Below are 27,385 nucleotides of genomic sequence, written 5' to 3' on the forward strand. Positions count from 1 at the left end.
ATTCCTGCTTCCACCAGCACTACTGAGCTCTTTAGGTGAAGAAGCTCAGCAGAACAACACACAACCAAAATGGCTTGGGAGAGAGGAATCGAGCCCAATGGCACAGAGGGAAAGAACTTCTACATCCCCTTTTCCAACAGGACTGGGGTTGTTAGAAGTCCCTTTGAATATCCACAGTACTACATGGTGGATCCCATCATGTACAAGCTTCTAGCCTTCTACATGTTCTTCCTGATCTGCACCGGAACTCCCATCAACGCTCTGACGCTGCTGGTAACTATTCAGAACAAGAAACTCCAGCAACCTCTCAACTACATCCTGGTCAACCTGGCTGTGGCTGGTCTCATCATGTGCGCCTTCGGATTCACCATCACCATCACCTCTGCTTTTAATGGCTACTTCATTCTTGGAGCCACTGCCTGCGCTGTTGAGGGATTCATGGCCACACTAGGAGGTACAATGTCAACTACTGTCTTTCACAGGACCCCAGCTGATTCCTAGATTTCTCCTCAATTTTTCTCGCTACTGTAGTTACATTCAATTGTTGAAAGTTGACCTGAACGATTCTCCATCTTTTCTCTCTGCAGGTGAAGTTGCTCTGTGGTCTCTGGTCGTCCTGGCTGTTGAGAGATACATCGTCGTCTGCAAACCCATGGGAAGCTTCAAGTTCAGTAATACTCATGCCGGAGCTGGTGTCCTTTTCACCTGGATCATGGCTATGGCATGTGCTGCACCCCCACTGGCTGGCTGGTCCAGGTAAAAACAAAAAACACGCCATTCATGTTCAAAAATGTAAAAGCAGGCAGAATCCTATTACTATATTATATATACAATTATGGCTCTTCTTCAATCTCACACAGGTACCTCCCTGAAGGCATGCAGTGCTCCTGCGGACCTGACTACTACACTCTGGCCCCAGGCTACAACAACGAATCATACGTCATCTACATGTTTGTTGTCCACTTCTTCGTTCCTGTCTTCCTCATCTTCTTCACTTATGGAAGCCTGGTGCTAACAGTCAAAGCTGTGAGTAAAATGCCACTTCTTCTGACAGACTTTTTGGATACCTTCTTAACTTTATGTATTTGTCGTTGTAATTTTTAATGACCATTTCCAATTTTATTTGACCAAACTCTTCAGGCTGCAGCCCAGCAGCAGGAGTCAGAGTCCACCCAGAAGGCTGAGAGGGAAGTGACACGCATGTGCATCCTGATGGTCTTCGGCTTCCTGGTAGCTTGGGTGCCATATGCCACTTTTGCTGGTTGGATTTTCATGAACAAGGGAGCTGGCTTCACTGCCCTGACTGCATCCATCCCTGCCTTCTTTGCTAAGAGCTCAGCCTTGTACAACGTGGTGATCTATGTGCTGATGAACAAACAGGTTAGTTTCTATGGAATGGTCTTGCCTTAACTTTTCAGTGTTTAAACCCACCTTGTTGACCATTACTTGTTGGGTACTCTAACATGCTTTTTGCTCTTTTTCAGTTCCGTAACTGCATGCTCAGCACTATTGGAATGGGCGGCATGGTGGAGGATGAGACCTCAGTTTCTACCAGCAAAACAGAAGTGTCCTCTGTCTCTTAAACATAGAGACATTTTCATTTACCTGGACATTTCCCTTTTTACTCTCTCTTTAATCTGGAATAATCCTCAATGTGGACTGAGTTAAGTTCATGGACATCTGAACTACATGACCAGTGATGAATGGCTACAGGAACAAACTCATGAACTGCATTTATTCACCATTTGTTTTGAAGGATACTGGAAATATATTTGAACTCAAAATCAATGCAAATAATGGTAAGATCTGTGAACATGTGTATATGGATGCTCATTTTGTCTCTCTGTTGCATGGATATCTGAGATGTCTGGGTCATATCTACATAATACCCTGAAACAACATGTATTTTAGATGCCACAATATTCATGTTTTTTTCTGTTTTTTTCTACATCAGTGGGGACACCTTTTGTACTTTATTTTCAAAATGAGCAACTATATGCAATGAAAATCTATTTTTGTCACTTGTTGACATGGTCATCATGAATTGTAAACATTGTATATATAGATGTGTGTAAAACATAGCTTAGACAAATAAATGCATGCATGAAAATGGGTTGACATTTTGAGTTGATTTCAAACATCAGGCCATGAACTGCCATCCACTACTACAAAGTTGAAATAGGAGCTTTACTTTTATTGAACCAGAGATTTAAAGAGATTTTCTGAAACTCAGAGAAGCTTGTATTTCTCAGTCAGTCTTAATACATGCTCTTGTGCCTTTTTGTGAAAACACTGGAAAGGAACTGTAGTTATCAAATTAATTGCACTAAAAATATGCTAATTCAATATCACAAGATGGAGTAGAACAGATATAAATTAGCATATTAAGATTCCAACTCAGAATTGTAGGATACAGTCGCCTATACTTTGTCCAAATCACCAGAGACAGAGGACACAGAGTGCAGAGGCAAACAAGGGGTAGAGCTTAATCACAGTACATTTATTATCAATCATGGTCAAAAACCAGGCAAGCAGTCAGATCAGGCAGATGTGAAAGAGTGCTAAATGAAGAGGCGGACAACAAGGAACAGAATCAGGTCAAACACTGGAGAAATCACACTACGTATCACTGGATAGGCTGACACAGGGCAGGAGAGCATGACTTATACAAGGGAGAGGGAATAACAAAACACTGATTAGGCTGGAAACTTGACAGAAAGAAAGGGGTAAGACATGGACTTCAAAACAAAACGGGAAATGACAAGACAAAGAAAACTGTCTTGTTTTTATGGGTCTGTATTTATTCTGTCTTGTGTGAGTTATGTGGTACCACAGCGGAGAATCAACGTGAATTTCTTTGGATTCTTTTTTTTTCAATGACAATAAAGGCAATCAATCAATCAATCAATCAATCAATCAATCAATCAATCAATCAATCAATCAATCAATCAATCTGAACTAAAGCCTGACAACACATAACATTTACTGACTGGTCCTGACATACTGGAGTGATGCACACTTACTTTCCACTACCCATATTTCTGACCTAGCCATCAAATAAGCAACATAATATGCTATTTAAAGTCTACCATGGTGTTCAGGTTGGATCTTAAGACATGGAATTACAGAAACACACAAAGCCAAAAGACTTCCAGCAGTTTGAAAGAAAACATAAAGAGTGGTAAGAAGAGGTATCCTGGGTGAACCCAGACGAACCTGCCAGTGATTTTATCTCGCTTTGCAGATCTGTCTGGAGAAGAAGCCATTGCACCGACTTCCAATTCCCAGAAAACTGTAGAACCAATCAAAAACTGTTTTTTTACACAGGCGGGCTTAACGCGATGATGACCGAAATGAGACATCTTGCAGCTTTTGTTTACATGCCACATGGCAACTGCCGAAGAGCAGCGATTTCTGAGACTGTCATATTGTTTTTTCACTAAAAGCACACAAAGAAATAGCATCACCATTACACTTTCAGTCGCTCTCATCTGGATCATTGCTCTTGGTGGTTTGAGGTCTATCCATTGGCAAACAGAGACACTTTGATATACTATTGGTCACACCTCTTGGAAGGCAAAGATGAATCCACCTGCACCAGACTGACATTCAATCTCAAATAAGATTGAGTAACTAGCGTTAGCCAGGCTAAGGAACAAGTGGACTGTGTTTCAATCTGTATTTCCAAGCAACTGTCCAGTCTCACACTGTAGAACATACTGTAGAGGAACAGTCAGTGTGTTGCCTTTTGGCAGGGGTAAAGAGTGTATGCATGTACTATGCTACAGTGCAGCAGGTGGGAGTAGTGAAAGAAAGCATGGAGTTTCATTTCCAAAGACTCTGAGTAAGCTTGTCAAGTGGAATGCATCTGAGAGGTGTGAGGGAGCGGGCGCGTGGATACAGAGAGAAGAGTGGAAAACGTGATGTAGAGTTTGATTAATCAGGGCATTCTTCAGTGGAATGGATTAAACTGACGGCACTCTGAAAGTGCCAGCGTATTAACAGACAGATGAGCTGAATTAAAAACGGTGGAAATTAGTGCGTCCAATATCATTGGTCTTGTAAAATGTGTCCAATACCCATGCCTTATGGTATAAGGGAAAACTAAATGAAAAGGAAAAGTACAATTACATTGGGCCCTGGCCTCTTTATCCGGTGTGTTAGGATTGGTCTCTTTTACCTGATGCCCTGCCTCCCAATCCTGTAATCTCATTTTAGCAATTTCACAATAGGATCAGTGGTGAGGTATAAAAGTCACACCCTGCCACTGATTCCTGCTTCCACCAGCACTACTGAGTTCTTTAGGTGAAGAAGCTCAGCACAACAACACACAACCAAAATGGCTTGGGAAGGAGGAATCGAGCCCAATGGCACAGAGGGAAAGAACTTCTACATCCCCTTTTCCAACAAGACTGGGGTTGTTAGAAGTCCCTTTGAATATCCACAGTACTACATGGTGGATCCCATCATGTACAAGCTTCTAGCCTTCTACATGTTCTTCCTGATCTGCACCGGAACTCCCATCAACGCTCTGACGCTGCTGGTAACTATTCAGAACAAGAAACTCCAGCAACCTCTCAACTACATCCTGGTCAACCTGGCTGTGGCTGGTCTCATCATGTGCGCCTTCGGATTCACCATCACCATCACCTCTGCTTTTAATGGCTACTTCATTCTTGGAGCCACTGCCTGCGCTGTTGAGGGATTCATGGCCACACTAGGAGGTACAATGTCAACTACTGTCTTTCACAGGACCCCAGCTGATTCCTAGATTTCTCCTCAATTTTTCTCGCTACTGTAGTTACATTCAATTGTTGAAAGTTGACCTGAACGATTCTCCATCTTTTCTCTCTGCAGGTGAAGTTGCTCTGTGGTCTCTGGTCGTCCTGGCTGTTGAGAGATACATCGTCGTCTGCAAACCCATGGGAAGCTTCAAGTTCAGTAATACTCATGCCGGAGCTGGTGTCCTTTTCACCTGGATCATGGCTATGGCATGTGCTGCACCCCCACTGGCTGGCTGGTCCAGGTAAAAACAAAAAACACGCCATTCATGTTCAAAAATGTAAAAGCAGGCAGAATCCTATTACTATATTATATACAGAAATGGTCTTCTTCGATCTCACACAGGTACCTCCCTGAAGGCATGCAGTGCTCCTGTGGACCTGACTACTACACTCTGGCAGAAGGCTTTAACAACGAATCATACGTCATCTACATGTTTGTTGTCCACTTCTTCGTTCCTGTCTTCCTCATCTTCTTCACTTATGGAAGCCTGGTGCTGACAGTCAAAGCTGTGAGTAAAATGCCACTTTTGCTGACTTTTTAGATATCCTCATATCTTCTTTATGTATTTGTCGTTGTAATTTTTAATGACCGTATCCCGTTTTATTTGACCAAATTCTTCAGGCTGCAGCCCAGCAGCAGGAGTCAGAGTCCACCCAGAAGGCTGAGAGGGAAGTGACACGCATGTGCATCCTGATGGTCTTCGGCTTCCTGGTAGCTTGGGTGCCATATGCCAGTTTTGCTGGCTGGATTTTCATGAACAAGGGAGCTGGCTTCACTGCCCTGACTGCATCCATCCCTGCCTTCTTTGCTAAGAGCTCAGCCTTGTACAACGTGGTGATCTATGTGCTGATGAACAAACAGGTTAGTTTCTATGAAATGGTCTTTCCTTAACTTTTCAGTGTTTAAACCCACTTTGTTGACCATTACTTGCTGGGTACTCTAACATGCTTTTTGCTCTTTTTCAGTTCCGTAACTGCATGCTCAGCACTATTGGAATGGGCGGCATGGTGGAGGATGAGACCTCAGTTTCTACCAGCAAGACAGAAGTGTCCTCTGTCTCTTAAACATAGAGACATTTTCATTTATCTGGACTTTTTCCTTTTTACAGTCTCTTTAATCTGGAATAATCCTCAATGTGGACTGAGTTAAGTTCATGGACATCTGAACTACATGACCAGTGATGAATGGCTACAGGAACAAACTCATGAACTGCATTTATTCACCATTTGTTTTGAAGGATACTGGAAATATATTTGAACTCAAAATCAATGCCAATAATGGTAAAATCTGTGAACATGTGTATATGGATGCTCATTTTGTCTCTCTGCGGCATGGATATCTGAGATGTCTGGGTCATATCTACATAATACCCTGAAACAACATATATTTTAAATGCCACAATATTCATGGTTTTTTGTTTTTTTGGACATCAGTGGGGACACCTTTTGTACTTTATTTTCAAAATGAGCAACTATATACAATGAAAATCTATTTTTGTCACTTCTTGACATGGTCATCATGAATTGTAAACATTGTATATATGTAAAACATAGCATAGACAAATAAATGCATGCATGAAAATGGGTTGACATTTTGAGTTGATTTCAAACATCAGGCCACAAACTGCCATCCACTACTACAAAGTTGATCCTATTTCATTTTTGTTGAAATGAAATAGGAGCTTTACTTTTATTGAACCAGAGATTTAAAGATATTTGCTGAAACTCAGAGAAGCTTGTATTTCTCAGTCAGTCTTAATACATGCTCTTGTGCCTTTTTGTGAAAACACTGGAAAGGAACTGTAGTTATCAAATGAATTGCACTAAAAATATGCTAATTCAATATTACAAGGTGGAGTAGAACATATATAAATTAGCATATTAAGATTCCAACTCAGAATTGTAGGATACAGTCACCTATACTTTGTCCAAATAACCAGAGACAGAGGACACAGAGTGCAGAGGAAAACAAGGGGTAGAGCTTAATCTAGGGCTGGACGATTAATCGAATTTTGATTGTGATTACGATTTTGGCTTCTCACGATCATAAAAACACTGTAATCGAAGATAAACGATTATTTTTTTGTCTATTGGTGTTTTATTCTGAAAAACACACATGCGCGCTTCCGCCCCCGCGCCTGCACTGCACTCCTCTCTCAGTTAATGCTGTGGACGAGTCCACTCATGTGTTGATGGCGGCGTTTAAAAATCAGCGCCAGTGAAGAGAGAGCAGCGGCCACCGCTCAGGACGAATGAACGGGAAATAATAATTTAAAACACTCGCTCGTCTCCTCAAAGCAGCCGCACAACAACAACCCTCCTCCTCCTCCTCCTCCTCCTCCTCCGGCCCGTAGGCTACATGTGCATATGTTTACAAAGCCGGCAAGGAAGCAATCTGTAGAGCGGCGGATAACGTTATACAATGTTACAACGTGTATTTGAGTAGTTTAATATGTCATAAACAAGAGATCACTTATGGGGCGCGTCAAAAAAAAAAAAAGTTATGGGGTGCGTTTGTGACGAGAGCTGGGACAGCGCAGCGGGGTGGAGGCTCTGATCTTCCCAGGTTGGATTTCATCCCAGAGACGCAATAAGCGACACACACGGAAGCAGAGAGCCTCCATTCTCCCTCTTAATAAGTTAAACCATGACAATTACTCCAAATCTGTTTATTCAAGGTAAAAATGTAGAAAAGTTAAGCTAAACATCCTGTATAGTTTCTGCTGCTGGATCATAAAACTTAAAAAAAAAAAGTTTTAAATACATTTTGAATAAATATTTAAAATTATAAACTTAAAAACCTTAAACACACATTGGCACTGTTTATTTAAGGTAATAATGTAGTATGGTCAAGCTATAAATCCTGTACCCCCCCATAATCGTGTAGATAATCGTGATTTCAATATTGACCAAAATAATCGTGATTATGATTTTTGCCATAATCGTCCAGCCCTAGCTTAATCACAGTACATTCATTATCAATCATGGTCAAAAACCAGGCAAGCAGTCAGATCAGGCAGATGTGAAAGAGTGCTAAATGAAGAGGAGGACAACAAGGAACAGAATCAGGTCAAACACTGGAGAAATCACACTACAGGTTACTGGATAGGCTGACACAGGGCAGGAGAGCACGACTTATACAAGGGAGAGGGAATAACAAAACACTGGTGAAACACATTAGGCTGGAAACTTGACAGAAAGGAAGGTGTAAGACATGGACTTCAAAACAAAACAGGAAATGACAAGACAAAGAAAACTGAACTAAAGCCTGACAACACATAACATTTACTGACTGGTCCTGACATACTGGAGTGATGCACACTTACTTTCCATTACCCATATTTCTGACCTAGCCATCAAATAAGCAACATAATATGCTATTTAAAGTCTACCATGGTGTTCAGGTTGGATCTTAAGACATGGAATTCAGGGTTTCCCCCAGAAAACTTGTTAAGCCCGGTGGTAGGGTGGCATCGGTGGCCCATCGGCAGGCCACTGATGCCCAAGCGTGTTTTTTTGTGACAGGGGCCTGACCCTGACCATTGACTGATGGCAGGGCCCAATAGGTAACAGATTCATGGAGCAGTAACATTTAGAAGGCGTGATTCCATAAGGCCTTAAAATCAATGTTGAAAAGTTGACTGGAAATTTGAAAATATTATCATAAAAATCTGTTTTTATAAGACATTTATGTAACATATTTTGACACCAGCTATAGCAGAGTCTTACAGAAAGGCACTCTTGAAATACTGTTCAATCAACCACAAAAATAATAATAATAATTATAATTATAACAAAAATAACATCAACTGTTTGCATTAAAAACAAAAAAAAAACAACGACCTGGTGTCTCCATTGTTGAAGTGTAGCGTTATTTCTCAGATCTTTTTCTTTTTTTTTTTACATCTGGAGTCACGTTACATACGCTTTTTCCGGTCAGTCGTCATGGAAACGTGACACTCACTGATCTACTGTTTGGACCAGAGAAGGCAACGTGTGTGATCGCAAACTTTACGAGCTGAAAAATGAAACAATGGATAATTTTCACATCTGGTGAAAGCCCCGCGGCTCACAGGAGTCCGGAGCTCTGACGCTGCAGGGGACGACGTGCTAACAGCTAACAGCTGCTACAGCAGCTGACTGAGCCTCTGGAGCCGTGGCTCGGCTCACGTTAACGTCGACTCGGTGCGTTCCTCTGGTCAGCTGGTGAAGCAGCGGGCTGATCATGCGGTCTGATGAGCATGATGTCCGTGACGTGTCCCGCTATGCGCGACAAAGTTGTGACATTGTCAGGTGATGAAAAAGACGCCTGATCACGTGTTGATGGTGATGATACAAAAACTGATTTAAATAAATAAATAAACGATGCTTAGCCTGGCGGTGGGGCAAGTAAGGCCTGGCGGCCCGCCAGGCTTATAATACACTGGGGGAAACCCTGGAATTACAGAAACACACAAAGCCAAAAGACTTCCAGCAGTTTGAAAGAAAACATAAAGAGTGGTAAGAAGAGGTATCCTGGGTGAACCCAGACGAACCTGCCAGTGATTTTATCTCACTTTGCAGATCTATCTGGAGAAGAAGCCATTGCACCGACTTCCAATTCCCAGAAAACTGTAGAACCAATCAAAAACATTTTTTTTTACACAGGCGGGCTTAATGCGATGATGACCGAAATGAGACATCTAGCAGCTTTTGTTTACATGCCACATGGCAACTGCCGAAGAGCAGCGATCGTTCAATTCAGCTGTCACTTTGATTTCTGAGAGACTGTCATATTGTTTTTTCACTAAAAGCACACAAAGAAATAGCACCATTATGCTTTCAGTCGTTCTCATCTGGATCATTGCTCTGAGTGGTTTGAGGTCTATCCATTGGCAAACAGAGACACTTTGATATACTATTGGTCACACCTCTTGGAAGGCAGAGATGAATCCACCTGCACCAGACTGACATTCAATCTCAAATAAGATTGAGTAACTAGCGTTAGCCAGGCTAAGGAACAAGTGGACTGTGTTTCAATCTGTATTTCCAAGCAACTGTCCAGTCTCACACTGTAGAACATAGAGGAACAGTCAGAGTGTATGCATGTACTATGCTACAGTGCAGCAGGTGGGAGTAGTGAAAGAAGGCATGGAGTTTCATTTCCAAAGACTCTGAGTAAGCGTGTCAAGTAGAATGCATCTGAGAGGTGTGAGGAAGCGGGAGCGTGGATACAGAGAGAACAGTGGAAAACGTGATTGGTAGAGTTTGATTAATTAGGGCATTCCTCAGTGGAATGGATTAAACTGACGGCACTCTGAAAGTACCAGCGTATTAACAGACAGATGAGCTGAATTAAAGACGGTGGAAATTAGTGCGTCCAATATCATTGGTCTTGTAAAATGTGTCCGATACCCATGCCTTATGGTATAAGGGAAAACTAAATGAAAAGGAAAAGTACAATTACATTGGGCCCTGGCCTCTTTATCCGGTGTGTTAGGATTGGCCTATTTTACGTGATGCCCTGCCTCCCAATCCTGTAATCTCATTTTAGCAATTTCACAATAGGATCAGTGGTGAGGTATAAAAGTCACACCCTGCTACTGATTCCTGCTTCCACCAGCACTACTGAGTTCTTTAGGTGAAGAAGCTCAGCACAACAACACACAACCAAAATGGCTTGGGAAGGAGGAATCGAGCCCAATGGCACAGAGGGAAAGAACTTCTACATCCCCTTTTCCAACAAGACTGGGGTTGTTAGAAGTCCCTTTGAATATCCACAGTATTACATGGTGGATCCCATCATGTACAAGCTTCTAGCCTTCTACATGTTCTTCCTGATCTGCACCGGAACTCCCATCAACGCTCTGACGCTGCTGGTAACTATTCAGAACAAGAAACTCCAGCAACCTCTCAACTACATCCTGGTCAACCTGGCTGTGGCTGGTCTCATCATGTGCGCCTTCGGATTCACCATCACCATCACCTCTGCTTTTAATGGCTACTTCATTCTTGGAGCCACTGCCTGCGCTGTTGAGGGATTCATGGCCACGTTAGGAGGTACAATGTCAACTACTGTCTTTCACAGGACCCCAGCTGATTCCTAGATTTCTCCTCAATGTTTCTCGCTACTGTAGTTACATTCAATTGTTGAAAGTTGACCTGAACGATTCTCCATCTTTTCTCTCTGCAGGTGAAGTTGCTCTGTGGTCTCTGGTCGTCCTGGCTGTTGAGAGATACATCGTCGTCTGCAAACCCATGGGAAGCTTCAAGTTCAGTAATACTCATGCCGGAGCTGGTGTCCTTTTCACCTGGGTCATGGCTATGGCATGTGCTGCACCCCCACTGGCTGGCTGGTCCAGGTAAAAACAAAAAACAGACCATTCATGTTTAAAAATGTAAAAGCAGACAGAATCCTATTACTATTATTTACAATAATGGCTCTTCTTCAATCTCACACAGGTACCTCCCTGAAGGCATGCAGTGCTCCTGCGGACCTGACTACTACACTCTGGCAGAAGGCTTTAACAACGAATCATACGTCATCTACATGTTTGTTGTCCACTTCTTCGTTCCTGTCTTCCTCATCTTCTTCACTTATGGAAGCCTGGTGCTGACAGTCAAAGCTGTGAGTAAAATGCCACTTTTGCTGACTTTTTGGATATCTTCATATCGTCTTTATGTATTTGTCGTTGTAATTTTTAATGACCATATCCAATTTTATTTTACCAAACTCTTCAGGCTGCAGCCCAGCAGCAGGAGTCAGAGTCCACCCAGAAGGCTGAGAGGGAAGTGACACGCATGTGCATCCTGATGGTCTTCGGCTTCCTGGTAGCTTGGGTGCCATATGCCTCTTTTGCTGGCTGGATTTTCATGAACAAGGGAGCTGGTTTCACTGCCCTGACTGCATCCATCCCTGCCTTCTTTGCTAAGAGCTCAGCCTTGTACAACGTGGTGATCTATGTGCTGATGAACAAACAGGTTAGTTTCTATGGAATGGTCTTGCCTTAACTTTTCAGTGTTTAAACCCACCTTGTTGACCATTACTTGTTGGGTACTCTAACATGCTTTTTGCTCTTTTTCAGTTCCGTAACTGCATGCTCAGCACTATTGGAATGGGCGGCATGGTGGAGGATGAGACCTCAGTTTCTACCAGCAAGACAGAAGTGTCCTCTGTCTCTTAAACATAGAGACATTTTCATTTATCTGGACATTTTCCTTTTTACTCTCTCTTTAAATCTGGAAAAATCCTCAATGTGGACTACCATTTGGAAGATTGGTAATTATTATTAACATCGTTTATACGGCGATTATGGTCCTGTGGTCCGATCTACACAATATGAATAGCAAAAACAACCAAAAAAATCCATTCAGTCCATCAGCCGTAGGCCTGCATAGAAATTGACCAATACTATCCATTCATCACGGAAGGCTCCCTTTGGCTCGTACCCTCCAATATTACATTATTACCAGTGCCGAGTCTCCCTGATCCTCTCCCCGACACACAGCCGCTTCCAGCTGGGGGTCGCTCTGCATACTGCTGAAGGGGGGGCGTGTCGTGAGGAGGCTCCGAGGGGAGGGCCATACGAGCTTGGAGGGGAGGGGTGTGTGTGTGGGGGGGGGTGTTTTTTTCAAATTTTTCTCATCGTCTTTCAGATCGTAGACCATAGCTTTAAGTTCATGGACATCTTAACTACATGACCAGTGATAAATGGCTCTGCGTGAATAAACTGCATTTATTCACCATTTGTTTTGAAGGATGCTGGAAATATATTTGAACTCAAAATCAATGCAAATAATGGTAAGAGAATATGTGTATATGGATGCTCATTTTGTCTCCCTGCAGCACAGATATCCCTGAGATGTCTGGGTCATTTGGCACCAATGAATCTATGTAACACCTTTAAACAATATGTGTTTCAAATGCCATAATAGTAATGTTTTTTTTGTTGTTGTTTTTTACATCAGTGGGAATAACTTTTGTACTTTATTTTCAAAATGAGCAACTATATACCAAAAACCCCTGTTTTTGTCAGTTGTTGAGATGGTCATCATGAATTGTAAATACTGTATATATATGTAAAACATAGCACAGATAAATAAATGCATGCATAAAAATGGGTTGACATTTTGAGTTGATTTCAAACATCAGGCCATGAAAACTGCCATTGGTCCTATTTTATTTTTATTGAAATGAAATAGAAGTTTTAATTTTACTGAACCAGGAATTTAAAGAGATTTGCTGAAACTCAGAGAAGCTTGTATCTCTCAGCAAGTCTTAAAGCCTCAGTATGTAGTATTGGGGTTAAACCGTGACATCCAGTGTTCAGATTCTAGATTACAGCGCTCACTCACTCACCCTTCCAGTCGGCAAAGTGACAGTGGCCGCAGAGGACAAACACGTTCGCAAACTAACCGCTAACTGATAACCATATCTTTGACCAATTACTATCAGGTTTTTTTAATCATTATTATTTTTTAACCCTCATGATGTCCTGTAGAGCATGGCTACCTGACCCGAGCCTGCGGGTAGCCCAAGGCCCGACGGGTAACGGGCCGGGCCTGGTTTTTAATTAATTAATTCGGGCTCTGGTTGGGTCGGGCTGCACGCGGACAGCTGGTCTTGGTCGTTGGTTGCGAGCGCATGTGTTCACACATGCACAACACACACACACACACACACACACACACACACACACACACACACACACACACACACACAAGTTTACAGCTCATTAAGAGCGCTCGCACCAAACATGCTCTCTGCTGAATTTACAATCAATTATAGCATGAGACCAGGGTCCAGATTTACTAAGGTTTGCACAACTTTTGCCCATGCTAAACCTGCACAATTGATAAGTGTAAGGGAGGAATTTGTGGTGATGTCGATGAAGAAGAAGTACCAGAGTCCTGAAGGAGTTTATTTAGGCTTGGCCCAGGAGAACAGAAGAGTCATCACAACATAAGGAAGTGAGGCCACCTCAATTCTAAGGGTCAAACAGTAAAGCTCAGATTCTTATATTAGAAATGGGCCGAGATAGCAAAGGGGAGATGTGTTAACATCCAATTGGCTATGGTGCATAAACATGAAGATAAGGATTCACACCAGCTAGGAAATGAGAGAGAAGCAATAGTTTATTAATAATGGCTCTTCTTCGATCTCACACAGGTACCTCTCTGAAGGCATGCAGTGCTCCTGCGGACCTGACTACTCTGGCAGAATGCTTTAACAACGAATCATACGTCATCATGTACATGTTTGTTGTCCACTTCTTCGTTCCTGTCTTCCTCATCTTCTTCACTTATGGAAGCCTGGTGCTGACAGTCAAAGCTGTGAGTAAAATGCCACTTCTTCTGACAGACTTTTTCGAATCTTAATCTTAATCTATTTATCGTTGTAATTATTATTATTTTTTTTTATCTCTCTCTTAAACTCTTCAGGCTGCAGCCCAGCAGCAGGAGTCAGAGTCCACCCAGAAGGCTGAGAGGGAAGTGACACGCATGTGCATCCTGATGGTCTTCGGCTTCCTGCTAGCTTGGGGGCCATATGCCACTTTTGCTGGCTGGATTTTCATGAACAAGGGAGCTGCCTTCACTGCCCTGACTGCATCAATCCCTGCCTTCTTTGCTAAGAGCTCAGCCTTGTACAACGTGGTGATCTATGTGCTGATGAGCAAACAGGTTAGTTTCTATGAAATGGTCTTGCCTTAACTTTTCAGTGTTTAAACCCACCTTGTTGACCATTACTTGTTGGATACTCTAACATGCTTTTTGCTCTTTTTCAGTTCCGTAACTGCATGCTCAGCACTATTGGAATGGGCGGCATGGTGGAGGATGAGACCTCAGTTTCTACCAGCAAGACAGAAGTGTCCTCTGTCTCTTAAACATAGAGACATTTTCATTTATCTGGACATTTTCCTTTTAACTCTCTCTTTAAATCTGGAAAAATCCTCAATGTGGACTACCATTTGGAAGATTGATAATTATTATTAACATGCGGAGATTATGGTCCTGTGGTCCGATCTACACAATATGAATAGCAAAAAGAACCAAAAAAATCCATTCAGTCCATCAGCCGTAGGCCTGCATAGAAATTGACCAATACTATCCATTCGTCACGGAAGGCTCCCTTTGGCTCCTACCCTCCAATATTACATTAATACCGGTACCGGTGCCGAGTCTCCCTGATCTTCTCCCCGACACACAGCCGCTTCCAGCCGCAGCTGCAGCCTGCCAGTGACCAGGTGTGGACTGGGACAAAAATTTGGCCCTGGACTTTTTGGTCCAGACCGGCCCACTATCTGCGCGCGGATATTTTGCCAACTAGCACCGTTGATGTACATACAAACACACAAGCTCTTAATAACACCACTACTAAACGATATACAATATACAACAAAGTAGAGGAATAGTGTGGAATAGGTTAAATTTGGACAAGATTACATGCACATAATGAGTCTGCATGCAATCAGAACTTTGGCTAGTTGGCTAAAGTATGGAAAACAATAGTACAATGATCTGAAAAATGGACAAACACTAATTTTATCTTAGAAAGACAGTACAGCTCAACATAATGTGTAGACAATGAAGCATGACAAGAAATACTGTATGCAGAATGATGTTTTACTGTAACAGTAGTTAATCAGTGTTTTATTAATTTTAACTGTATAATGTTAAACTGTTGAAAGGACAATAAACCATAAACACTGACTGAAAAAAATATGGAAAGTATATATTTGTTAAAGCAGAAGTGATATATTTGTGTTAATATAAGTCTTAAATAGTTATATCTTGCGACAGCAATCACTTACATAGAGTGTTTGGTCTGAAACACGGGTCTGTCAGTCACTCTGCTCTGCTCTGAGCCGAGGAGAAAACATTTATCGTATCCTACAGTTTTTATCCAATGAGGAGAGAGAACAGCATGCAGGGCTGTGTGTGCAGCCAAGGAACGCCGTGAATGTGGCGACGTAGGGACGAGGACTGTTATGGTGCGTTCAAGAAAACTCGTATTTTTCCGACCGTGAAGTCGTACCAGTTCGATCTGGTACGAGTTCACCGGTCGGAAGTTACGAGTGGCCGTTATAGTGACTTTCACCGGTAAAACAGGTCGGAAAAACACGAGTGGGTTGCCAGGAACGCTACAAAGTCATAAGTTGTGACTTGAAACTGTAATTTACGATTTCAAAAGCCTGCCTGGAACGCAGCATTAGCGAAAACGACCGGACCACTTATTTCTGCTTTAAGTTGTTAGCTCAATGTCCTTCATGACAAAATTTGAGTGAGGGCACTTTAATAAAAGCAACTAATCAATTAATGAGGATAGTATATGAATTTATTGTTTTCCAATACTTTAGATAACTAGATTTAGCTGTAACACACCACACCATCAGAGTTATTAGCTATAGCTATTTATTATGTCAAGTAACGTTCATAGCAACCGTTCTGGACCATTTACAGTATTTTAATGTTTATCCACACCATTCTGGAAAGCACATACCTGCTTAACACGGTTATCTCTACCTCCTTCACATGGTGGAGAGTCTTCCTCAACACTTATGTTTTTCAGCCTCCTGCACCATAAGGGCACTGGTAATGCCTCACTCTCTTCAGACTCACGTGGACAAGGACCTGCTGCTGAAGCTGCAGCATCGGTGCTTCTAGCCCCGGCCAGGCCAGGCGGCCCCTGATCTGCGTAATTGTTGTACTTTTAGCAGTCTGTGCTGCTAGAGCTTTTCTTTTTCTGTTACTTTCCTCCATTTTTCCGCGCCGCCTTTGCGTTTGTTTACTTTTCTTTTCCATTTTTGTGCGCTGGTGTTTTTTTTCTCTCTCGCTCTCTCTCATCATGACTCCGTGATTGGACGAGGGGGGGTCTAGAACATGCGTGGGTGGGACTCCTGGGCCTCTGTAGCCTCTCATAGGGCCATTGGGCCAGGTAGACAAGCCACTAGGCCAATCGTCACCTCTCTGCTGTGTCTGCAGCTGAGCACTGTGGGCCGAGCCGATGCATGTCTCTCTCCCTGGGCCGGGAGAGTTACAATAGGCAAGGCGAGGCATGGCGAAAAAAATAAGTTAAATAAATAAATTAAAAACGGCCGCCTATCGGCCCATTAGTGACCGGCCCACCGGGAAAACTCTCGGTACTCCCTATGGCCAATCCGCCCCTGCCAGTGACGGAGAGCGTTATCATCTAAAATAGGGTAAATAACTGATCCCAGCAGTAATCTAACAGAAAGTCACTATAACACAGAGGGATTGACAATTATCTACACAAATCTATAGGGAAGTGAAATTATTCTCTAACAATAAGCAGCGATTTTCCTGAGAACCTAAATTTCCCTCGGTATAAAAAGCTGAACATTGCCCATACAGGGCTTTAAACAAACATTTGTAGCAGGTAATTTAAGAATTAAATAATGCTGAGGGTCCAATGTGACCCATTTTTACATTTGAGAACAGTAAAAACACCAAACATTTTTCCTTGGACTTCTATTGTGACCCAGAATGGGTCTTACATGTGTGGCAGGATGGTCTGTTCGTTCCCAAACCTTCCCGCTCCTCCTTGCTCCATCCACATTAGGTGTGGATTGGCGCACTGATTCATGGGTGGCGCTGCACACTTTTTAAAAACTGGTCTGGTCACACCTGCGACCTCTCTCTTCTTTTCCAGTTTTGCTCGTCCCCCGTAGTGGCTGTGGCCTGGCGTGGCAGAGCCGGTGCAGGCGTTGGAGCCTTTGTGGCATGTCTGAGTGTGGTGGAGCCCTGTTTGGCGTGGCGGATCATCTTGGTGCACGTTTCCTCTCGTAAGACAACAGGTATGTGCACTGCTGTCCTTCCTACCACTTAGCGTGCCACAGAGTGCATTGGTGACACGGTTCTCCTTTTGTTACTGTAGTGTAGCAGACTGCTGTAGCCTTGGGGCCGAGTTGCCCCGCTGGAAGCCTTCCGTGTGTGGTTGTACCTCCTCGTGTTAAATTGGCGTTGTCCGCCCTCCTCTTTTTCTCCTACCCGCTGCTTTGAACCCCCCGGCTAATTGTTAATATTCTGTGCCACAGTTTGAATCAGGCAGAAGCTGTGCAGTAACTCTGCTACCTGGTCTGCTGTGACACTGCGCCGGTGAGGTCCATAAGTGTTAATTCATCGCCACGGCTCCTGGACGACGCAGCTGTTTTATTTGGCTGTTTTGTTTGGTTCAATTGTTTGTCATTTAAAAAATACTTATTTTTGTTGTTTTCTTTTTTGGGGGGTTTCCTCTGGGTTAGGTTTGGGTCCAGCATCCCCCCTCTTCACAGAGCTGTTACCAGAGCTCTTAAGTTCTTAGGCTCTCTGGGGGCTGCTGTGTGAGTTTATTGATTTGAGGAACAGCTTGATTTATTAATTTGTATATTGATAAGTGTTAATTTGAGTTCTTTTGTATTACTTTTCATTGTTTTTGTTTAATTGCAGTTGGAGATTTAATTATATATTTTTTGGTTATTTTGGAGTTCTGTTCATAATACTTCATTGTTGACTTTGGTGTGTGTGTGTGTGTGTGTGTTTGTGTGTGTGTGTGTGTGTGTGTGTGTAAGTGTGTGTGCGTGCGTGTGTGGGAAATACCAGTCAGACTGAGGCCATTTTACCTCATTGAGTGCCAACCACGTAATTTTACGTTTTTCGTTCCCATGCGTTGAGTGCCAATAACGTAATTTTACGTTTTTTGCTTTTTTTTAAATTATGAAAATAGACACTTTAACACACCTTATGTGTAAATTTGGGGACTCTACGACGAGCAGAACTGAAATAGATCAAAGACTCATGACAGATCACGATCTGGAAGTTTTTATCATAACTCGGCTTTTGCAAACCGAGTTATGCATGCAGATGGAGCGCAGCCGCTCCGCTGTCACCCGCGAGGCTCCAGCAGCTCAGAGCCGAAAGAGGAAGCTCTCAGCCGACAGTCCCGCCCGGTCTTCATCTCGAGCAACACCGTGGCCTCCCGCGGTATAATGTGATGGTCTCTCGGCCAAAGCAGGCTGGCACCACCGACCGTGACCACCGGTGGGGCCAGTGTTCCCGACCTGTTTTGGCCGAGAGACCATCACATTCCGCGCCCCCGCCCCCAATGGTGGTTTTGTGAATAGAACAACAAATGTTGTATATATTTATCTTGCACGAGCCCTTTGATCCAGAAATGCGAGTGTCAGAAGAGCGACAGACACAAACAGAGCACATTTCATAAAAGACGCTGTATCTCCTTTTCTAGAAAAAAAAGCAGGGATTTTGGTGAAAACCGGCCATGTTTAGCTTGAGTTCTCTCAGAACCAGAGGCATGTAGAAACAAGCGGTTTGTGGCCATTTGAAGCAGAAAGTTTCACCTTTCAAATGAGCCATATTATGTGTTGGTGGCAATAATATAGAATACGCTGTGGCTCTACAAAAATCGTCAAAAATGGTCTAAATTGCCGGTACACTTGACTAAAACTCAATGGGTCTCATTCATGAAACGTGAGCAGCACGGATTTTTGTGTAAACCCTGAGCAGCGCAAATTTACGTGGATTTCCGCATTCATCAATCTTTTAGTAGTGCTGATTTTTTCGTAGCTACTCACAAAATCTACACCTGCTCCGGACTGTGTGTAGCGCTTGTGTAAATGTAGGAATGCAAATAAATACTGCTTGTCACTGTTGAAAATTACAATTTTAATCCGTATTACTCTCTCTCATGTTCAAAATATGCCGACACCTTTGAAACATGTAATTTAAACATGACAAACAATTAGAAATATTTGGAGAGAGAGACGTTTTAGGGATCGGACACGCACAAACACGTCAAGGCTCCATCTTATGATGATAATAATCTGATATAAAACCGGAAAAAACTTTTTTGTGTTGCTAAACGCTCGGTGGACGCACACTTGACCCTGCGCAGCAGCGCAGTCGGCACCGGTTTGGATGGAGCTGTGACAGACGGCTGGTGCTTCTGTAAGAATATAACCTGCCTATATAACTTCATGTGTTGATAGAACCATGCTCCTCTACAGCTGAGGCTGTGAAGAGCCTCCTCCTCCCGTCGCTGCTGTAGCTCTGTAGTTATGTGTATTTTTTTTTTTCCCATGTTTCATATCGAACTATTCTGGCTTTACTTCTTAATAAACCAAGGATACTTAATTCACTAAATCTGTTACTTCCCTCCAGCCTTTGACCTGTCCCAGTCACACCACTACTAACAGAAGAGAATTAAATATTTTTCTGGACTCCACTTCACCCAAAATGACTTCGATCCGTGATCTCTATTTTTTTCTCTCTCCCTCTTTCCTCGTTTGCGTCATGGCCGCAGGTGAGCAGGATGCACCTACCTCCTAATATGATGGTCAGGATCTCCTTATATGGCTATTCATGTATGGAGATCTATGCTAATTGCTGATCACCGGGGGCGTGTTGTTAGTTTACGATGGGTTGGCATTCATGAAGTTACACACGTGTTTACGATCAAATCTGAGTTTCCCGCACCGTTCATGAATCCGGAGTAGAGTTTTAGTAGAGTGAGCTTTTATGTGCAAATCTACACACAGCACGGATTTTTGTGTAAACCCTGAGCAGCGCAAATTACGGGGATTTCCGCATTCATCAATCTTTTAGTAGTGCTGATTTTTTCGTAGCTACTCACAAAATCTACACCTGCTCCGGACTGTGTGTAGCGCTTGTGTAAATGTAGGAATGCAAATAAATACTGCTTGTTACTGTTGAAAATTACAATTTTAATCCGTATTACTCTCTCTCATGTTCAAAATACGCCGACGCCTTTGAAACACGTAATTTAAACATGACAAACAATTAGAAATATTTGGAGAGAGAGACGTTTTAGGGATCGGACACGCACAAACACGTCAAGGCTCCATCTAATGATGATAATAATCTGATATAAAACCGGAAAAAACTTTTTTGTGTTGCTACAGTACACGCTCCGTGGACGCACACTTCACCCTGCGCAGCAGCGCAGTCAGCACCGGTTTGGATGGAGCTGTGACAGACGGCTGGTGCTTCTGTAACAATATAACCTGCCTATATAACTTCATGTGTTGATACAACCATGCTCCTATACAGCTGAGGCTGTGAAGAACCTCCTCCTCCCGTCGCTGCTGTAGCTCTGTAGTTGTGTCTTCCCTCCAGCCTTTGACCTGTCCCAGTAACACCACTACTAACAGAAGAGAATTAAATATTTTTTATATACGTTTGTTCTAGTAGATCCGTGAGTGTCACGTTTCCATGACAACTGACCGGAAAAAGAGCGTGGTACGTCATGTGCACGTGACTCCAGATGTAAAAAATCTCGGAGCAAAAATAATAATAATTATAGCTGCTGCGCAGCGATGGGTCGGGTCCGGGCTACTTTTGGGCATATTTAGGCAATTCTGAGCAACAAACAGGAGAATAGGAAGACAAGACAGTTGTCCTTATAATGTCCAATTTGCATCAGTTGAGGATTGAACCCACAACCTCGGGAACCAAAGACTGTTGTCTATCGCACTGAGCTAATTGACAAGTGGCAATTCAACAGTGGCTTCACAAATTGAGTAAGCCATTCACTGTCTTGTAGGCAGAAAAAGAAAAATCAGTTTTTGAGGTAAAATAATGATATGTATTTGTCAAACATCTACTATGAGCCTAAGATGTTAGGAGCCTTCGCAGATGGTCCAGTCCAAGCTATTTGGATTTTTAAATTTAGAAGCTTGCTGTGATGCCACCATTAGGACAATTGTCTTGTGTTTCGTGTTGAGGACATTTGACATTTTGATTTGTCATCATCATCATCCTGGCTGGGTCTTGAACTCACAACCTCTGACACCAAGAACCAGCGCTTAACTCAGTGAGCTAATTATCTGGAAGTGAGACATGGTGTGTGTCTTCTCAAATAGACTCAGGGAGTCAGTGTCCGGGCAGCAGTTGTGAACGCAGATTTCTGTTATCTAAACAAAAATCTGTTAATACATAAATTGCATTTAGACAGCAAAATAGCTTGAGGACATCTGCCATTTCAAACTGTCATCATCATCATCTTCTCCCTCGCTGGGTCTCGAACTCACAATCTCTGACACCGAGAACCAGCTCCTAACTCACTGAGCTAATTGGCTGGTACTGAGACCTGCTGTGTAGCTTCATTTATCCACTCAGGTGAGCCAGTGCCCGGGCAGCTGTTGTGATGAAATGGTCAAAATGTCAATAATTCAGTCATCTAAACAAAAATCTGATAATACATAAATTGCATCTTGACAGCATGGAAATGTTGGTGATTTGTTTTTAATGATAAGTGTTTTGCTTCATAAGAGAAAATATGATGTTTATAAATTCCAGTCTCACATTGACTGCAGTTGTTCCCATGAGAGCAGAATTCAAAATGTTCTAGAAAATTCAGTTTTTGAATTAAAATTCTGATATTTGCCAAACTTCATCAACCATGACTCCAGAATATTCTCATTTTTTTTCAGGAAGTTTGAAAATGTATTTAGCAAGAATTTGATGGTATATGTTTATAGTACTGTTTACAGTCAAACGTTTTCATGCACTGTAGGCTCAATTTTTGCTTAATCAAAAATCCGAGAAACAAGTTTTGTGGAGGACGGTCTGGAGATGCTCTGTAGCAAGTTTGGTGTCAATTGAGCAAAAATTGTGGGAGGAGATACATTTTAAAAGTTTTACAGTTATTGAAAAAAACAGAGTGATGGACTTCATAATTTGTAATAAGTTTAAGTTGACAAAAGTTTCAGCAGTATTGAGGCGACATTGTGGTGAAGTTTCAACACTGTAGCATCTACCGTTGGTTTGGTAGGAATTTTTAAAATTTTTAAATTTAAACGCTTATTGTGCCCCCCCTGGGAGGGGGGGGCACATGTCCTTGGAGTTGAGTGAATCTGGCATGGGACTAAACCTTTGTGCAAAGTTTGGTGAGTTTTCGCCCATGGGAAGTATGACTTCCTTGGAAGAAGAAGAAAGAAAGAAAGAAGAAGAAGAAGAATTCCTAGGAATACAATAGTGTCCTGGCAGCTGCGCTGCCCGGACCCTAAAAAAAAAACATGGATGATGGATCTATAATACATCCATGGAAATAAGGCTAGACTTTAACAATGGAGACACCAGGCAGTTGTTTTTTAGTTTTTAATGCAAACAGTTGATGTTATTTATTTAAATATTTTTTTATAATTATTAGGCCTACTTTTTTTAGTGGTTGATTGAACAGCATTTCAAGAGTGCCTTTCTGTAAGACTCTGCTATAGCTGGTGTTTAAATATGTTACATAAAGTCTTATAATAACAGATGTTTATGATAATATTTTCAAATTTCTAGTCAACTTTTAACATGGATCTTAAGGCCTTATGGAATCACACCTGCTAAATGCTACTGCTCCATTAATGAATCTGTTACCTACAGGGCCCTGCCATCAGTCAATGGTCAGGGTCAGGCCCCTGTCACAAAAAAACACGCTTGGGCACCGGTGGCCCGCCGATGGGCCGCCGGTGCCACCCTACCACCGAGCTTAACAAGTTTTCTGGGGGAAACCCTGCAATCAAAAACTACAGGCTTTAACAAAATTCTGAATTTAAATTGGCAACAAAAGTAATGAGAGCAAAGTGCTCCGTGTTATTTCAGCACCACGACCACGGACAAGGAAGGGACGAGACATGCGGAGCAGCCACTGGAGGCAGACAGACAGCTGCCAATAATATCACATTTTAGTTGTGCTCTGTTTTATTTCTCTGTTAAGTTAGGATGTACACATAGATCGCCTGTTTGGAGGCATTTTAACCCGAGGGAAAAAAAGAAAAGAGGAGGAAAGTGATTGACAGACGTCAATCATCAGGTTACGCAACTGGGCGCACGTCAGGAGAAAAGCAGGAAAAACAAAATACATTAGAAACGCTAAGAGAAAATGAATAATACTGGGAGAAGGAAAACCAGGGTCTATTGATAGTTTGCGTGCCGTTTTCAAAGGTAAGCCTACGCTGTTATTGATATTTCCTGCCGTATTATTAATTAGGAGCGATTAGTAGGCTGCGCGGTGTGGCATGATACGCGCATCAGTGGCTGTAGAGCGGATCAGGGGTCGAGTGTGTGACCGCACGGTGGATAGAGCTGTTTGTGTGTGTGGTGGATGTAGGCCTGTGTGTGTGTGTATGATAAGGTGAAACCTATGAATTATTGTGCTGTCTTTTACTTGGTGGCTGGCAGCTGGGGGCCCCCCTGGTGGCTGGGGCCCGTTTCAATTGTAATGGTTGAAACATAGGTAAGGCCGCCTATGCCCGCTCATATGTTGTTGAACATAACAGCATATTTAACATAACATCACACACAGTCGTTGAAACGACTTTAATGTATTCTGACTTTCTTATGAAGTTCTCTGCAAACTGGGAGGAAAGTCGTTAGGTAAGGCTTGTTCGCTAATAAAAAAAAAAAGAATTTAGAAAGCAACTGGAGACAAGACTGTGCAATCAATTCTTAAGGTCAATATAGGTCTTTTAAGTGTGGCAAGTGACATGTGTGTATGCATAAGTCAAGTGTGGCAAGTGACATCACTCAGTGCATAGGTTAACTTATTGAATGGACATGAATGTGTTAATTATTTGGCCCCTGTTGCTGCTTGTGGCTTTATGGCTTCTTGACCATAAGTCAATTAGTGTTGAGCTCATTTATATATTTCAAATTAATTTTCCAAGAAACTTGAAATACAGAATTGTTACTTTTCATGTCTACTTTCATTGTGTAAAGTTTCATTGTGATAGGAGTAAAGGAAAAAATAGCCCCATTGGGGTGTATTGTTGTCAGCACCATAGACTTTATACAGTAAATAATGATGCGAATTAAACATATTTCCCCAACTAGGATTTCTTAGGACTTTTAGTATGTTGTTCTGGACACCTCATAGAAATGATGTATGGTGAAAAACATTCTGTTACAATTAGTCTGTCGTGAAAAGCTATTTTGCCTGGACTAATGTTGAGGTTACCATGGTGGCTTTAACTGGTGGCTGGTGGCTTTAACTGCTCTGTGACACCCTCAAACAGATCTAATGTAAAACAAATCTGTAACATGATTCATTGTTGAAGCCTGGGGCCAGAGTGTAGTAGTCAGGTCCACAGGAGCACTGCAAGCCTTCAGGGAGGTACCTGTGTGAGATGGAAGAAGAGCCATTATTGTAAACAATTAATTCTTTTTCACTTTTACCTTTTTAGACATGGATGGTATGTTTGAGTGGTTCTTTGTGTTTTTACCTCGACCAGCCAAACAGTGGGGGTCCGGCGCATGCAAAAGCCATGATCCAGGTGAAAAGGACACCAGCTCCGGCATGAGTATTACTGAACTTGAAGCTTCCCATGGGTTTGCAGACAATGATGTATCTCTCAACAGCCAGGACGACCAGAGACCAGAGAGCAACTTGACCTGCAGAGAGAAAAGAGGGAGAAACTTTAAGGTTAACTTGCCACAGTTCAATGCAACTACAGTACCAAGAAACATTGAGGAGAAATCTAGAAATCGGTTGGGGTCTTAGCTGACATTTTACCTCCAAGCGTGGCCATGAATCCCTCAACAGCGCAGGCAGTGGCTCCAAGAACGAAGTAGCCATTAACAGCAGAGATGATGGTGATGGTGAATCCGAAGGCGCACATGATGAGACCGGCCACAGCCAGGTTGACCATGATGAAGTTGAGAGGTTGCTGGAGTTTCTTGTTCTGAATAGTTACCAGCAGCGTCAGACCATTGATGGGAGTTCCGGTGCAGATCAGGAAGAACATGTAGAAGGCTAGAAGCTTGAACATGATGGGATCCACCAAGTAGTACTGTGGGTGTTCAAAAGGACTTCTAACAACCCCAGTCTTGTTGGAAAAGGGGATGTAGAAGTTCTTTCCCTCTGTGCCATTGGGCTCGATTCCTCTCTCCCAAGCCGTTTTGGTTGTGTGTTGTTGTACTGGGCTTCTTCACCTAAAGAGCTCAGTAGTGCTGGTGGGATCAGGAGTTAGAGTGCAAGGGTGTGATTTTTATACCTCACCACTAACCCTATAGGCAAACTGCCAAACTGAGATTACAGGATTGGAAGGAAGTGCGTCAAGAGACCCATCTTAACACACTGGATAAAGAGGCTAATTTTCATTTTCCGTTTCTCTTAAGTTTTCCTTGCACCATAAGATTGTATTTGAAGTTGTATTGGATATGAGAGAAAAGAGAGGGAGACCCCACACACACCACCACCACCACCCTCATTTGCATGAGAAGATAGAAAATATTTAAAAGAGAGATATGGAGACCAGTGGCTCAGTCTGGTCTAGAACCACCTTGGGTTTGTGTCCATTTTTGTGGGGATAAACTCTACTGCCATTTCCCTTTTGAATTCTGAACAGGGTAGGAGTCGTACCTGATTGATTGATTGATTGATATTTTGTGGTTCTGCTCTTTGTTTCATGTTTCTTGTTCCTATGTGATGTTGATAGCAGAAACGGATAATACGCAGTGATTGCACTTTACCTGTCATTTATGGACTTATTTAGTTGCTGCTACTGTTGTTGTTTCAGCACACTATGACACAAATAAAGCACAAATAATTGTCCTATGGGGACACAAATAAAGCTGAACCTGAAGCCCCGTCTTTTCTAGTCAGAAGTCATTAATTTACTTTGATGAGCATTTTTCTGACACATTGATCACATTTATCTCATATTGTACCACTGAATGTCGGAAATAAAAATCTCAGATTGCAACTGGCCCTGGTTATCTTATTTTGTATCCAACAGTGCCCTACCCTATTGTGTTGTATTGAAGCCCCGACATGAGAAATAGTTCCGCCGGTCAGTGCAAATCACACAGGAAGAGCAGTGAACTGAGACACTGGGAGCTTCTGCTACAAACAAGCTTAAAATATAGACTTATTAATTTTTTTTCGGAACAATTTCTCATGTTGGGGCTTCAATACAAGAGGGACATTACAGACAAGCAGTATGGAGGTATCTGAATGTTTTTTTTATAAATTGTTAGCATTTTTATTTCCATTATTATTTTACTCTCCCTGGTGCTACGAGCATCTTGCACTTTAACTATCCTAAATGGGAAAAACAGCACTTTACTCTAGAAAACTAGCACTTTAACTAACCAGCACTTTAACTTATCAGCACTAATGCTAACTCCATGCACTTTATCGGCCCCAGGAGCTGCTGCTGGCCCACCAGGTGGTGTTCTGTGATCCTACTTTTAGAATGAGGAGATGTATGTGTTTTCAATGTAGTCCCCCGGTTGCCCAAGGGTTAACAGGTGTGGCCCGTGTGTGTGGGCCTTTGTGTTTATCTGTGCCTTTCTATGTCTTGGGCCTTTCTGTATTGCACTATGTTGTGTATTCTTTGGCATCTGTATTTTATTGTGTTTTGTATTGTGAGTGTCAGGACTACAGATGGAAATTAGCCCGAGGGCTAAATCTGGTAAAACCATCTTTTCTTTGTTTTTTTCAATTGACTAATGGTAATGTACACTGTCCTCTTTCAATAAATTAAATTAACTAATTAACTAACTTTTGGTGTGTCTTTTTGGACGAGGAAAAGTGAGCACCATTCACAACCATTATGGACAAATACTGCTGCGTGGACCGCCGCTTTGTACAATTTGTT

At 42.4% G+C, this 27,385-nt stretch overlaps 4 protein-coding genes and 1 pseudogene across 7 annotated transcripts in view; 4 read left to right on the forward strand and 1 right to left on the reverse strand.

Annotated features, from left to right (window-relative positions):
* On the forward strand, positions 1-12,666 carry LOC146987833 (green-sensitive opsin-like). Its single transcript, XM_085777242.1, has 6 exons — positions 1-454; positions 588-756; positions 861-1,026; positions 1,141-1,380; positions 1,485-1,865; positions 12,626-12,666. Exons 1-5 carry the CDS (start codon positions 70-72, stop codon positions 1,581-1,583), a joined length of 1,059 nt encoding a protein of 352 aa, XP_085633368.1. The 5' UTR covers positions 1-69; the 3' UTR covers positions 1,584-1,865; positions 12,626-12,666.
* Positions 4,262-27,385, forward strand: part of LOC146987834 (green-sensitive opsin-like) — a 25,857-nt gene continuing 2,733 nt past the window's right edge. The window contains exons 1-5 of one of the 2 annotated variants that reach the window (XR_015035862.1): positions 4,262-4,724; positions 4,858-5,026; positions 5,128-5,293; positions 5,407-5,646; positions 5,751-5,903. Coding sequence is in view for 1 of the 2 variants with exons in the window: in XM_085777241.1 (XP_085633367.1) it covers positions 4,340-4,724; positions 4,858-5,026; positions 5,128-5,293; positions 5,407-5,646; positions 5,751-5,849 (1,059 nt within the window). In the remaining variant the exon portion in view is untranslated. Of the gene's footprint in view, positions 4,725-4,857; positions 5,027-5,127; positions 5,294-5,406; positions 5,647-5,750; positions 6,367-27,385 lie in introns of those variants that run through there. The other variant, XM_085777241.1, reaches the window with a different exon arrangement.
* On the forward strand, positions 10,362-12,718 carry LOC146987835 (green-sensitive opsin-like). Of its 2 annotated transcripts, XR_015035863.1 has the most exons (6): positions 10,362-10,823; positions 10,957-11,125; positions 11,226-11,391; positions 11,505-11,744; positions 11,849-12,019; positions 12,427-12,718. XR_015035863.1 is itself a non-coding variant. In XM_085777243.1 (5 exons), the coding sequence occupies exons 1-5, from the start codon at positions 10,439-10,441 to the stop codon at positions 11,945-11,947; spliced, it is 1,059 nt and encodes a 352-aa protein (XP_085633369.1). In that variant the 5' UTR covers positions 10,362-10,438; the 3' UTR covers positions 11,948-12,021. The 2 variants fall into 2 exon arrangements, 1 of the variants encoding a protein (XP_085633369.1); XM_085777243.1 differs by lacking the exon at positions 12,427-12,718 and having other exon boundaries at positions 11,849-12,021.
* LOC146987836 (green-sensitive opsin-like) lies at positions 13,646-14,721 on the forward strand (annotated as a pseudogene). Its single transcript, XR_015035887.1, has 4 exons — positions 13,646-13,662; positions 13,933-14,096; positions 14,205-14,444; positions 14,549-14,721. The product of XR_015035887.1 is annotated as a green-sensitive opsin-like (transcript).
* On the reverse strand, positions 24,802-25,687 carry LOC146987837 (green-sensitive opsin-2-like). The gene is made up of 3 exons (XM_085777249.1): positions 25,297-25,687; positions 25,007-25,175; positions 24,802-24,901 (listed from the first exon to the last, which is right to left on the reverse strand). The coding sequence occupies exons 1-3, from the start codon at positions 25,550-25,552 to the stop codon at positions 24,802-24,804; spliced, it is 525 nt and encodes a 174-aa protein (XP_085633375.1). The 5' UTR covers positions 25,553-25,687.

Source organism: Trachurus japonicus, chromosome 5, assembly GCF_045865225.1.
Source record: "Trachurus japonicus isolate A0001 chromosome 5, Traja_1.0".
In the NCBI taxonomy this organism is placed as follows: Eukaryota; Metazoa; Chordata; class Actinopteri; order Carangiformes; family Carangidae; genus Trachurus; species Trachurus japonicus.